General features: G+C 35.7%; 1 protein-coding gene across 2 annotated transcripts in view; it reads left to right on the top strand.

The window, feature by feature from the left end:
• The first annotated feature begins 4,298 nt into the window (after positions 1-4,298).
• Positions 4,299-15,197, top strand: part of BANK1 (B cell scaffold protein with ankyrin repeats 1) — a 268,683-nt gene continuing 257,784 nt past the window's right edge. For both annotated transcript variants that reach the window (XM_044224400.1, XM_044224399.1), the window contains exons 1-2: positions 4,299-4,308; positions 4,750-5,148. In XM_044224400.1, the coding sequence (XP_044080335.1) occupies positions 4,770-5,148 (379 nt within the window). In that variant the 5' untranslated portion in view covers positions 4,299-4,308; positions 4,750-4,769. The remainder of the gene's footprint in view (positions 4,309-4,749; positions 5,149-15,197) is intronic.

Raw genomic sequence — 15,197 nt, 5'->3', positions numbered from 1 at the left:
TGTTTGTTTCATCAAGATTTTTAATATCTGATTTTGTAGTGCAATCATAATCCCCTCAACATTTTATCTTTGTTCTGTATGGACTTATATGAAACCTACTGTGCTTTCTTTTTTCAAACTTTTTACATTTTCATTTTATTTATTCTGGTTCTTCTATTGTAGCCTGTATTTTTCTTTATTATTTAAATTTTGAGTATGGCTACACTTGCATATTGAACTATGGTAAAACATCTATAATGAAAATCAGCAGTCCTCTGCTCTCCCCGTCACCAAACACAATTTGATTCTCCATAGAACCTCAAGAACCATAGTTCTTTCAGATTTTTCCTTTTTATTGTTCTGTTTCTAAAAGACACATCTATCCTACAACTTCTTGATTTACTAATTCTAACTAGTATCTGTTGGTTTCCTGTAATGCTCTCGGGCTCTCCCTCCTCAAATGCTCCATTCACCTGTTTTAAGTCGCTACTGGTCTCTAGACCAGGCCTCTTGCATAGCTGTCATCTTGGAACTTTCTTCTTTCTTTTGGTACTTTACTTTTTTATTGCAGAATAATTTACACACACAATCTAAGAAATACAGATAAATTAACTTTATACATAAAGTTTACACACACACACACACACACACACACACATACACTTTGTGTGACAACCATTCAGACCAAGATGAGAACATCTCCACACTGGAAGGTTCTCCCATGCCTGCTTTCATTCATTAATCCTATGCCCAGATATCCTATCTGTATCACCATGAATGTTTTTTTGTTTGTTTGTTTTTGAACTTCATATAAATACAATCATTGCAGAATACACCCTTTTTCATCTTTCACCCTATCTTTTGTCTTTGGATTTATCCATGCTGCATGTAGCAGTGGTTCATTTTTACTGCTGTACAATATTCTATAATATGAATATAATATTATTTTTGTAAGAACTTTCTTAAAATTCATTCTAACCTGGGCTTGAAATTTCTCTCAAGAATTCTTTGACCAACTTAATATTATTCTCCTCCTGGGTGAGTCGCTTTTCCTTCCTGAACACATGAAGACATTTTATAGTAATCATTAAACCAAAGGCAATTTCATCAAGATAGACTTTCCCTTAACAATTTTTCTTAGTTCTTTCCATAGTTTGGCGACTGTGGCCATTGCTGCTATAAACATTGGGGTACAGATGGCCCTTCTTTTCACAACATCTGTATCTTTCGGGTAAATACCCAGGAGTGCAATTGCAGGGTCATAGGGAAGCTCTATTTTTAATTTCTTGAGGAATCTCCACACAGTTCTCCAAAGAGGCTGCACCAACTTGCATTCCCACCAACAGTGTAAGAGGGTTCCCCTTTCTCCACATCCTCTCCAACACATGCTGTTTCCTGTTTTGTTAATTTTGACCATTCTAACTGGTGTAAGGTGATATCTCTATGTGGTTTTAATTTGAATCTCCCTGAGGGCTAATGATGATGACCATTTTTTCATGTGTCTGATAGCCATTTGTATGTCTTGATTGGAGAAGTGTCTGTTCATATCTTCTGCCCATTTTTTGATATGTTTGCCTGTTTCATGTGTGTTGAGTTTGAGGAGTTCATTATAGATCCTGGATATCAACCTTTTATCTGTACTGTCATTTGCAAATATCTTCTCCCATTCCGTGGGTTGCCTCTTTGTTTTGTTGACTGTTTCCTTTGCTGTGCAGAAGCTTTTGATTTTGATGAAGTCCCAAAAGTTTATTTTCGCTTTTGTTTCCTTTGCCTTTGGAGACCTATCTTGAAAGAAGTTGCTGTGGCTGATATCAAAGAGATTACTGCTTATGCTCTCCTCTAGGATTCTGATGGATTCCTGTCTCACGTTGAGGTCTTTTATCCATTTTGAGTTTATCTTTGTGTACGGTGTAAGAGAATGGTCGAGTTTCATTCTTCTACATATAGCTGTCCAGTTTTCCCAGCACCATTTATTGAAGAGACTGTCTTTTTTCCACTGTATATTTTTTCCTGTTTTGTCAAAGATTAATTGACCATAGAGTTGAGGGTCCATATCAGGGCTCTCTACTCTGTTCCACTGTCTATGCGTCTGTTTTTATGCCAGTACCATGCTGTCTTGGTGATCACAGCTTTGTAATAAAGCTTGAAATCAGGTAACGTGATGCCGCCAGCTTTATTTTTGTTTTTCAACATATCCTTAGCGATTCGGGGTCTCTTCTGATTCCATACAAATTTTAGGATTATTTGCTCCAGCTCTTTGAAGAATGCCGGTGGAATTTTGATCGGAATGGCATTAAAAGTATAGATTGCTCTAGGCAGTATAGACATTTTAACAATGTTTATTCTTCCGATCCAAGAGCATGGAATGGTCTTCCATCTATTTGTGTCTTCTTCAATTTCTTTCAGGAGTGTTCTGTAGTTCCTCGAGTACAGATCCTTTACCTCTTTGGTTAGGTTTATTCCCAGGTATCTTATGGTTCTTGGTGCTATAGTAAATGGAATCGATTCTCTAATTTCCCTATGGAAAGAACCAAGATGCCCTTCAACGGATGAATGGATAAGGAAGATGTGGTCCATATACACTATGGAGTATTATGCCTCGATCAGAAAGGATGAATACCCAACTTTTGTAGCAACATGGACGGGACTGGAAGAGATTATGCTGAGTGAAATAAGTCAAGCAGAGAGAGCCAATTATCATATGGTTTCACTTATTTGTGGAGCATAACAAATAGCATGGAGGACAAGGGGTGTTAGAGAGGAGAAGGGAGTTGGGATAAATTGGATAGGGAGGTGAACCACGAGAGACTATGGACTCTGAAAAACAGTCTGAGGGGTTTGAAGTGGCGGGGGGGTGGGAGGTTGGGGTACCAGGTGGTGGGTATTCTAGAGGGCACGGAATGCATGGAGCACTGGGTGTGGTGAAAAAATAATGAATACTGTTTTTCTAAAAATAAATAAATTGAAAAAACAAACAAACAATTTTTCTTAGAACTTGATCGTGCCCCGCTGATATATGGAACTGGTTCATTTTTCTTTTGTATTTTAAAGATTTTTAAAATTATATTTTAAAATATGTTAGTGTGTTTTGTTCTTTTCTACTGCAGCCTTTAAAGTGTTTTTATACTAAGTCTTTTTCTTTTTAGTCTCTTATGCAGATATATTTGTACCAATTGCTATACCTTGTTCTCTTTTTCTGCATTTACTATGAAAATATCAAGCTTTTCTTTTAGTCCAGAAATTAAAATATTATCTATGTCTATCCTATTATTGCTTTTTCTAATTTTTGTATCTCTGGGTAATGGTACTGTTTTGGTTCAATTTGTCTCCTTATCTCATACACTCTTAAATGATACTTTTTTAAAAAAGTTAAATCAACTTGTATTTGAACATTGATTTTATTTAATCTCTAGTCTTTTTACACTATAGATAACTTCTATGGAGTTTTTTACTTCCCTGCTTATGATTTCTACTAGTCTTCACAAGCTGTGTTACTTTAATTATTTTTATGATCATATTATTACTGTTAATATTATTTGTGTAATCCCCTCCTGCAACTACAAATTTGTATTATTTATCTTTTCATTTTGCTTGTGTTTCTCTTAGCTCTGTTAAGGCATCTGTTTGCTTAAGATACTGTGGACAAATTATTCTTTAAATTCCTGTCCCTCTCTTTTTTGCTACTTTTTATTTTTCCCTTCAAGCTACAGTTTGGGTGACAAAAATCTATATTCCAGTCAGTTTTTAATGACCAGAAAGAAAAGGGGAGGAGAAGCAAAGTGTCCCGGGTTGGAGGTCCTGAGTTGTAGTCTCTAATGAGACCTGTTAAATATTGTCTGTAAGGCCCCTGCCCTCTGCCCAAGGATGCACTTGGGTTCCTGTGGGATTTGCTGGGCTTCCCTGACTCATCCATGGGCCCTGGCCTGTGGAGAGTCCTGACAGCCTTTCTTACTGCTGCAAACACTCCCTGGTCAGTTTCCAAATGGAGAAGAGATTCATAAGCACCGTGATGGTTTTGGTGATGACTCAAGTTTCTTTATCAGAATTGGTTATAGGTTCAGAGAGAGGTTTCAGATTAGTGTTGTTCCATCAGAACCTTCTAATTATTTTTTCAGCATAAAATTTAGTTTATGACATGAGACAGTACCCCCTTTATTTCATTTCTGTTATTGAATTTCTTTCTTTCCTTTTTTTTTTTTTTAACGATTTTTGTTTTTTTAGAATTCTGAGCACCTGTCTTTAGGCAGTCATCTTTACCTGGAAAAAAAGACTCGAAAATTCTTTAATGAAAATTCTCTCATATCTTCACAGAACAATCTGATCCCTTAGGTAGGGCTTATTTATTTTTTACTTTTGCCTTCATTTAGTAGAAGAAGAAACAGTAGCTCAAAGGAGTTAAATACTGTGAATCTGGATAAATTTTGTGGTTACTGGCACAGCCATGTCTGAGCCTAGCTCCTATAATCCTGCAAAATATTCCTTTTATTCTGCCATGAAACCTCTCTCTTCTTTGGGTTGAGCATCCTGGTTCACTCTGGCACAATGAGTATAGTGTAGATTCGCACAAAGCATGAACTGTGTTGATCTTAAGGATTACTTTAATCCTGTATGATTTCATAATGGGGATAACATGAATTATATTATTGGTCTCTGGTATAATAAAAGTAATATATTCCCTAGAGAGTACATAAAAAATTGATATTAATAATATAGTATGTTGTTAATATTTCAAACATAAGAAAATTAATACATTGTTTTCTGTTTTTCCAGAAAATACAAGAGACATCATAATGATATATGAAGAAGATGCTGAGGAATGGGCTCTGTACTTGACAGAAGTTTTTTTACATGTTGTGAAAAGGGAAGCAGTCCTATTATATCGCTTGGAGAATTACTCTTTTTGGGATTTGGAATTGCTGAATTTAAACTCTTACAAATGTAAACTTCTGATATTATCAAATGGCCTGCTTAAAGATCTAACTCCAAAGAAATGTCAGTTTCTGGAAAAGGTACTTCATTCACCAGAGAGTGTGGTTACTCTGCTGTGTGGAGTTACAAGTTCAGATCAGCTCTACAAACTATTAAATATCGCTGGAGGCAAATGGGAGATGTCTACTGAGCAGGAGCCCCAAGATTACATCGCTTTAATTGAGAGTATTATATTCGGAGGTAATGTTGCCAAATCTTCTTTATATTTTTTTATAATTAAGAAATCTAAAGTTTTTTTGAACTAATGACTATCTGATACTAAGATAAAAAGAAAAATGGAAGCCAACTTTATGTTGAATGTATGTTGCACTTTCTTCAAATGCATGAATGTTCTTAATTTTTAGCTATTTTCTTCTAATCAGGGCTTATCAGTTGTTTTAAAAATGGTTTATAAATATATTCCTTAGGGTAGCCCATGTGAGCTCATACTTGATAGATCAAGTATGGTATGCTATACTATAGGGCAGTTTGGTTCTAGAAGTTAGTTTTTTTTTTTTTTTTTTAAGATTTTATTAATTCATTTGACAGACAAAGATCACAAGTAGGCAGAGAGGCAGGCAGAGAGAGCAGGGGTGGGGAGCGGGAAGCAGGCTTCCTGCTGAGCAGAGAGCCCAATGTGGGGCTCAATCCCAGGACCCTGGGATCATGACCTGAGCTGAAGGCAGAGGTTTTAACCCACTGAGCTACCCAGGTGCCCCTTAACTGGTAATGCTTGAGTTACTATCTACCCTATTACTATTACCAGTCAGTTGCAGTCCAAGCTTTGAAGGTCTGCTTTAGAATTATAAAACTTCCATTGTGCTGACAATTGTGTGATTTCTGTAACTATATTATGGAATACTGTTATTGTTTAATTAGTTTTAAATAAAAAATTCATTTTAATCATATAGCCACATGTCAAAGAGCAGAACACAGGGTTCCCCTCTGGTACTTAATTACAGTTCCATGTAATAATCAGAACTCAGAAGGTCTCTAATGTTAAAGTTTCTCCCTTCCCCTGTTCTTTTCTGCTTCTGCCTGAGTGCAGAGGTGGTGCCATGTCAGCTGCAGTCCTGGTTTTCTCGACCTCTGTTTAAACCTTTTATTCCTAGTATTCTAACTATGGCTCCCTTTCCTACAGGGAAGAGGTGGGGTTTTTAATTTCTACTGGCCGTATCAAATATGAAGTGTTGCCTCCTTTTCTTGGGGCATATTTCTGGGTCTTTGGCGTTGCCTTCATTCACTGGGATGTATCACCTGCGGCTCCTTAACGAGACGACTGTGTCCTCTTTTGGAGCTCCTACTTGTGGTGGTCCACCCACTATGCTTTCTTACTGTCCATATCTGTGGCTCTCGCCAGTTTCACTTTTGAAAGAAATCACTCCGAGATTTCCCCCACCTAACCTTTTCTTTCACTTGGCCCACATTTGTCTGTAAAAACATGTGTTTGTCTTTTCCGGTCAGACTCTGAGCATGCATGCCATTTTCTGTATAGCCAACACCATCTTACCCTCCAAGCAGCAATACAGCCACAGCCTCTTGCCTTGAGTCACTTCCAAACCTTGTTCTGTAAAACCAGAGAACATCTGTCAATCCGCAGTGCTTTGCTGGAGGCCCAGGTCACTCACTGTGCTTGAAGATGTTGCGTGTCTGCCTTCGGCTCAGGTTATGATCCCAGGACCTGGGATCAGGCCCCACATCAGGCCCTGCATCAGCGGACTCCCTGCTCTGCAGGATGCCTGTTGTCCCTCTCCCACTCCCCCTGCTTATGTTCCCTCTCTCACTATGTCTTTGTCAAATAAATAAATAAATAAAATCCTTAAAAAAATAGAAAATCCTCTATTTTCTAGTATTCCAGCTTCTTCAACTTCAATACTTTCTAAGCCTCGTTTTAGTTATCTATGGTTGCACACCAAGTTACTCTAAAATTTAGCAACTTAAAACAGCAAATGATGGTTATATCACAGTTTATGCAATTAAGGAACCTAGGTGCTGCTTAGCTGGGAGCTTATGGATCAGGGTATCTTGTGAGGTTGCCGTCAGTCTGTCCAAAGCTACAGTCATCTGAAGGCTCCACTGGTCACTGGGGGAAGATTTACTTTTAACAGGAGCATATACATTATTGGCAAGTTTGTTATTTTTTTAATCATCTCCTTGGATGAAAGTCATCTCTCATGGATTCCTGAGGAAGGGACCTTGGGAGCCACATTTCTGAAATTTTGCATTTTCAAAATTCTTGCATGTTTGTTTCTCAGAGTATAGTTGGGCTGAGCACCATTTGGCTCTTCTTTCTTCTAGCATTGTAGAATTTAGGGAATTCTTAATTACGTGGCTGAATAAATGATTCTTAATTTATATTTGAAGTCTAGTGATTTTCACTAGAATTTTATTCTATTGCTGACTGTTCTGAACTATTTTGCCCACAGACATGGTGATTTTTGTCTTTATTTCTTTTTTTTTTTTTTTTTTTTGGTCTTTCCCCCAAGATAGAGATTGAAATGTTCTTAACTTATATCTTTAAGTATTTCCACTATCTTATTGTTATTATTTGTACTATTTTATTATTATTTTCTTCTTCAATGATTCCTTTTATATGTGTATGGGATTTATTTTGTCTGTGCTGTACTCTATAATTTCTAATTCCTTTTCATTCATTCATTTATTCTAATCCTTTTCATTCATTCATTCAATATATATTTATTTAGTTTGCATCACTTCAATCCTTGCTACTTTCTTATGCTTTCAGTACCCTCTCTTCCCCTGTATTATTTCCAGTTTCTCCTTCATTTGTCTTGTGCTTTTATTTTTTTCCATTATGCCATTTGGTTGAGTACTGGAAGCTTACGGTTCATCTCTTGCTCTTGTGCTGCTAACCTTGCCTTGACACCTTGCATATTTGCATTACCTAGTTGCTTCAAAAAGGTGATGGCTATTCATTACATTTGAAAAGTTCATGGTGAAATATTTGGTCACAATTTTCTGCTTCATTAATACTAACATATTTTTAGTGTGTCTTCCCCTGTATGCCATTGGTTTTCTGCTCCTCTCTTCCCCCACCCTTTTCTCCCGCTCTTGTAACATCTTTATATAGACCCAGTGCTGGTCCAGTTTTTCTTTTCTATCACAGAGCTGAGTGAGTTTTTCTTAGTCTAGCCAGAGGAGATAGGCAATGTGGGTTTTGTTGTTTGTTTTGTTCTGTTCCTCTCACATACAATGAAAGACTTTACCTCTCTGTTTCCACAGGTATAGACTACTTTCTGTAGATTTGTCTTTTCTGTATATTTCTTCATTTAGCCTCACTTTCTCTGCTTTCTGAAACCATTCACAGATGCTTCCACCTGAAACTGCTGCATTTTATGTCTACAACATAGAAAGGCATAGCTCCTGGCCTTAAGGTAGGTAGGTTTGTTAGCTCTTTTTTGAAATCTGCAGCTTCTGGATTATTTCTTCAAGGTTTCTTTTCTCTTTTTCCTCCTGCACACCCTTTTGCTCAGCCATCACTGATTTTGGAGCCTTTCCATTGATCTGTGGGTCTAGGATTGCTCTGTTTCCTATTTTCAATACATAGGGCATTTGCACAGTTGTCTTTCATTCTCTGTGTGTTGGGATGATATCCAGGAATAAAACGGGAAATACTGACTCTGCGCTACAATTTTTAAATTGGCAGTCCTCAAATTTCTTACAGTCTCTGGGTTTTTTAGTCCTCCTCATGACATTATAGGCTTTGGGTTTTTTTTTTTAGTTGAAAAGGAAAAATGTTACAGTTGGAAATTATGGAAAAAATTACAATGATGTACATAAAGTGCAAGCAATTTTATCCTAATTTCCTCCCTGAGACAGAGGAGCACTAAAAATTGGTGGCAACATTTCAAGTGATTGTTCACACCCATCATTTCTATTTTCTTGAAGAACTTGAATTTTTTTTGACCACTTAAATTATGATATCACTGGTAGGTAAAAATATTGAATATCTTTTTGCTGTTTTATTTATTTTGTTTTATGATAAGTACCTTTGGGTAGCTATGTCAGTGGTGCCCCTACTGTATCTTCAGATTCTAGTCTATTGATATTTAGTAGGAGAAAAGCTTACACTTTTTGGACAACACAGGACTGACTTTTGAAGACACTTTAACTCTCATCTTCCCACATTCAAGTTTTAGACTCTGATTTCTTAGACTAACTTAGATGCACCTGCCCAATGGAAGATATAATGAAGTTGTGTGGGAAAATACATTCCAAGGTGATAAATTTATCTGAACTACAAGCATGCAACCAGAATGTAGATCTATAAACAATTTGCACACCATGCATAGAAGAACTTTTATGTGTAGGTTGTGTCCCTTGACAAAATTGATGCTGAATGCTGTAATTTATGCAACAATAAATGTTTTAATAAAAGTTTAAATGATCTGCTAAAATATTTTGTTTCATACTGCTATGGGTGTTGAATACATAAAGTCTGGTTTTTAAAAAATAGGCGAAATAGAATGAAAGGCGTGGAATTCGATTTTTATTGCCTCCTTTCTTACCTCCTCCTTATCCCACAGAGAAATTATGCAAAGAAAAAGGAAACTTATTATTCAGAAACATGATAAAGAGAATAATAAAAATGCCAGAAAGTCATGGAAATAATTAAATGTTCTAATACAGTCACGTAAGAAGGAAAAACCAGAGGAGATTTTTATAAAAGTTAATGAAAAAGAAAGACATTTTATAATTAATCAAGGCTCCAGAGAATTTTTTAATATAAAAAAAGATGAAGAAAAGTATGTTCATGGTTAATCTGAGTATTTTATTTCCTTTTAAGGAATTAAGGAAGTTAAATTTCCTGTCTTCTTAATTCCCTAATTGAAAGTAATACAAAACCATCTGTGTTTTCCACATTTCTGTGTGTGGTACAACCACTTTGACCATGTTTCTTCCTTTTTTGATCTTCTATTTCTTTTTTTATTTTTGGAGCTTTACCTCATTTTTTCCATCTAGTCTTTCTACATATGTAGGTTTCAATATAGCATTGTTTATATAGAATATAAATGATCTACTGTCAAACTTAACATAAAATAAACTAACATTTTTGAGTGTTACCATTGTATACTTTATTGTTTATAAATCTTACCTCTAAAAGATGAGTAGTTTCTGTGATCATGGCACATTTATTGGTCTCTTTCCTCCCTGTTCTTTGTTTTATATTAGGACATCTTTTGCCTTTGGACTTTTGCAAGCACAATGTTTGCTCTAACAGTTGGGTCAGTGCTCTCCAACCTTTATTTTATCGTGTTTTCATATGTATGTCAAGATATAATATTCATGTTTCCTATTCATTTCTTTACCGAGGGTGAGATGGAAAAAGAAAGAAGCCTCAGTTCTTTTCATTGCCACAGTAAAGAATTACAGGACAATGCAACGAAAGTAAAACCAAGCAAAGTTTTATTAAAGTGCACTTCAAGGGGAAAGTGGGCTGGTCAGGAAAGACAAGGGCTGAGAAACCCCGGGATGTGGGCTTACACTAATTTTTCTCTTTCGAAGAGGTCCTTGGATCCCAACATTTGAGAGACAGGCCTGGATTATATAATAATTAGCCAGCTACCCATGTCCTTTCCCAAGAGGTATTCAAAATGCCTGCCTGGGGTAGGAAACCACAACATTATTTCTGTTCTAGAGATAGGTCAAATAAGGACAAGGGGCTGCTTGTAGCAAGCACCACAAACTTAACTCTTCCTGGGATGGGATACTGTAATGGCAAACTGACCGCTAGTTGGGTGCAGCGAGGAGATGTCTGGGCAGTCGTCAGTTGGGGCTTGCCATCACCACGTGTAAGTCCCATCCTCCTATTGTTCCTGCCTAGCTTTCTTGCCTAATAATTTTATATTTCAGTATTTCATATTTATCTGACTTTCTTCATTGTCAAATGGTAGATGTCATGGCGGTGGGAAAGCTGCTCTTTCACGAAGAACTTTAACATTTTAATTTTGTTACCATATTACCAAACCAAGGACTCTGATTTATTAGCTTCATTAAACTTAAAGAAGCAACCTAAAATTAAGAATAGCAGTGTTAGGAGAGCCTGGGTGACTCAGTTGGTTAAGCATCCAACTCTTGATTTCCGCTCAGGTCCGGATCTTGAGATCAAGCCTGGGGTCAGGCTCTGTGCTCAGCACAGAGTCTGCTTGAGATTCTCTCCCTTTGCCCTTTCCCCTACTTGCCTCACTCCCTAAATAATAAATAAATAAACAAATAAATAAATAAATAATTTTTTAATAACAAGAATAACAATGTTAATCATGGAGTTACTAGAAAAACAAAACAACAACAACACAACAGAAACAAACCATCTGGAAGCATTTGCTCTTCTTTCTTCACATTTGAGTCATATTTGCAAGAGCTCTCATTTGCTCTGGTCAGTGAAATCTGGTTTGCTGGTCAGTGACGTCAGATGGCCTTTGAAATAAAGTCCATCCTTTCTGCGTGGGCTTTCAGCTCCCCGAGGGTATGGTTCTAGCACAGAGGGTCAGGCCATCTCTGTTGTTACCCTTAGTGTAGGCACAGACTGTACAGTAGGGCAATTACACCGCCTTCCATTGAATAAACAAAATTTAACATTCCTGCCTCTGTACCATTGTTCTTACACTGCCTTCTTTACCCAGAAGACCCTTCCCCATATTTTCAGATGAAATCCCAGCCATTCTTCAAGGTCATCTGTAAAAAGCTGCTTGATCAATGAATTCATCTCAGATCCTTTCTCCTTTTTCCCTAATTCTATTAAAAATTTTATTGTTTACCGAGGATTCTCAATTCTTTGTAATTATTTTTGACAATTTCTTTTCTTCTCCCTATTTCAGTTTTAAGAATGTAATGCTGGTAAGTTTCTTCTTAAAATATTTCAGCATTCTAAACATCCAAAAAGTAATAGAAGAGTACAAATGGTGCTTTTTAAGTGCAGGTTTATGAATGTTTATTGGTGCAGTTGGGCTTTTCTTTTGATAATTATGAAAAGTTTTACTGAAGTATTCTTGCCAAGAATACGTAACTGAATCTAATCCTGATGAAAATATCAGACAAACCCAAACTAAAAGAGAGTCCACAAAAGAATTTTTTGTACTCTTCAAAAATGCTAAGGTCAAGAAACTAAAAGAAAGGATGAGCTATTGTTCCAGATTAAAGGAATCCAAAATTATATGAAAGATGTATACAATGATAATCTTGAACTGGATGTTGGACTAGGAAATGTGGGACAATTGATGAAATGTGATTATCAACTGTGTATTAGTGTTGTATGATATTCTGTTCTCAGATTTTGGAATTGTTTTGGTTATGTAAGAAGAGTATCCCATTTTTAAGGAAGTATGTACTGAAGTGTTTAGAGGTAATATAGCAGGATGTCAATTGGCATATATATAAACACACACATATATAGATAGACAAATGCATCTATTTACACAGTCATATGTTTAGATGTATGTCTCTGAGTGTATTATATGTATGATAATTGGCTAAATATCCTGAGTTATCTACTTTCCAAATGAGCAAAGTAAGCTCATTCTTGTGCTAGGGGTTAATAGTTGTGCAGCTTTGAGAAATGATGCTTTTCTGAGGACATAGTTAAGTGCATGCACTGTGAAGTTCGACCTAGTTACCCTGTGATTGGCATCCATGGAGCCTCTAACTGTTTATTTCATACGTAATGATACAGCATTCTCCTGACATTCTTACTGTGGGGAAGGGGGGAATCATCTGGCATGAGGCATGAGAAGTCAATCTTTTTTTCTAATAATATGTAGCCCTTATGTCAAGTACCGTATCTATGTCTTATACTCTGGTTTGTTGTATATTGTGTTTTCCTCTTAGAAAAACTAAGTGGTTCAAAAACATTAGATGATGATTAGGAATCTTCAACTTACAATGAGTTTATCCTCAAAATTTCCTATATAAGCTGAATGTTTGAAAGATAAATTTATTTTGTTCATTAAACAAATTTTAAATAAATATATTTCATATAGAAACCCTACTAGTTGCCTCAGAATGATAAGGGTAGTAGAGAGCTGACTTAAGTAATAATACTTTTCACCTGATATTATTATGCTGATTGAATTATTTTTACATATAAAGAGCCTTAAATAGTTTCTGCCAAAAAAATCAGTGCTCAATAAATATAAGTTGGTTTTATTACTTTTCTTTCTATACATAAAATGAGAGAAAGGAAGGGAGAAAAAGTGGGAGAGGATAGACAGACAATTGGGTTTGTTTTTCTCACTAGCTGGCTGTGGTAAATATGGAGAGTAGTATATACATGTTAAAAGCAAGCAGAAATTCTATTTTCTAGTGGTTCTAGTTGTTCATTTTCATAATTTGATGGGTTTGGGCTTTCTCTAATAAGATGAATGAAATAGAGCCACTCCTAGTTTATTAAATGTTTGTAATTTTCAAAGTTTAAGGGTTTTTAAGAGTAAAAGGGAACTTGGGGCGCCTGTATGACTAGGTTGGTTAAGCGTCTGACTCTTGATTTTGCCTCAGGTCTTGATGTCAGAGTTGTGAGATCAAGCCCCACGTTGGGCTCTGCATTGGGCATGGAGCCTGCTTGGGATGCTCTCTCTCCCTCTCCCTCTGCCCTAAACCCCTTCTCCCTCTCTGATAAAAATTAAAAAAAAAAAAAAAAAAAAGAGTAAAGGGAACTTAAAATGGTAAATAAATTTACTGGTTTTATGACGTAATGAAAGTCTTACTCTATTGTTTCATGAAGTAAAGGAAGCCTCCCTACATTGTTCCATCTTTATATGATAGCAAAAAAAAAAAAAATAAACACAAATCATGATTCACTTGGTGAGTCTCTATCCACCTTAGTCAGGCTATGCAAGGAGTGGGGAGAGGACTTGCCAAGGTTTCAGATACCTAGCACTACCCTAGTCCAACTGAATTACAGCTCCGGGAGTGAGTTGTGAAAGCAGAGAGCAGAGGACTTGGGAATAAACATTAAATGAGTTCCCTTTGTGGCTTGCGCACCCTCAAATTTAAGAATCACTGATCTGGACCAATTTTCTCATGAATATAATCTTTGTTAATGGACAATAAAGCATTGCTCAAATAATAGAAATAATGGCATTATGCATTTTAAATCAGTATCTCTCCTCTGTTGTTTGAAAATTTCCAAATTTTCTTTTAGAAAAGAAACTCTTTTATGTTGATTTTGTGTGTATGTAATTATAATTTACCTCCTTAGTTTAGAAAGTAATGATTACCTTGAAACATGACACCTGATCATTTTTACTGGTATGAAAATGTTATTTTTGAAATTCTATTCTTGTCCTCTAAGGTGAAATAAATTAGGCATACATAGCAGAGTATATATATATATATATAAGCATTTTGTAGAGAGATTTAAAAATCACATACCTGCAGGCTTGCCTTCACCTTAAGATACAGAATGTTACTAATTCCCTTGAACTTCCTGGGGACTTCTCCTCATCATCTTTCTCTTTCCCATTTTCTTAGATAACCACCATTCTGCAATTTCTTTTTGTAGTTTTACTTCATGTGTATTTATCTGTAAAATATATTATCTGGGTTGCTTGGGTTTTTTACTTTATATTAATGGAAACATATGTATTAACTTTTTTCTGATTCAATATTGTGTTTTTGAAACCTATCCATGTTGATGTATATATAGTTGAATTATTTTCATTGCCCATAATTGGAAAACACCACAATTTATCTTTCAACTTTATTTTTCACATAAATTATAACTACTTACAGAGCTTTTTGGTTTTGGTTTTCTTTAATCAATGCAATTACAATCCTGGTACCCAAGTGTTAGTTTTGGAGCATGTGTACAGGAAAAGAATTGTTGGGTCACAGGATATAATAGTTAATGTAAACTGTCTTTCTAGCACTGTTGTGCCAGTTTACTTGATAAAAATGTAAGAGTTCCCAGTGCTTCCCATCTTTCCAATACTTGGTACTTTCTGAGTTTTTAGTTTTGCAGTTTAGTGGCTGTGAAAATATATTTTATTATAGATTTAATTTATACTTTCTTGATCACTAATGGATATTTTCTCTTATATTTACATATTTATATATTTCATATATTCAGTCTCCAGTTTTGTTTTATGAGGTGCTTCCTTGTGTCTTCTACCCACCTTTTTTTGTCTTTGTAAAAATTATTTGTAGGATAATTTTAAAAATACTCGTTAATATTTTACAGATACCTTCTCAAAGTTTGAGTTTAGGGCTTCAATCTTTAACTTACCTTTTAACAG

Source organism: Neovison vison, chromosome 11 (assembly GCF_020171115.1).
Source record: "Neovison vison isolate M4711 chromosome 11, ASM_NN_V1, whole genome shotgun sequence".
NCBI classification, from domain to species: domain Eukaryota; kingdom Metazoa; phylum Chordata; class Mammalia; order Carnivora; family Mustelidae; genus Neogale; species Neogale vison.
This window is presented reverse-complemented; position numbering and strand designations above follow the sequence as displayed.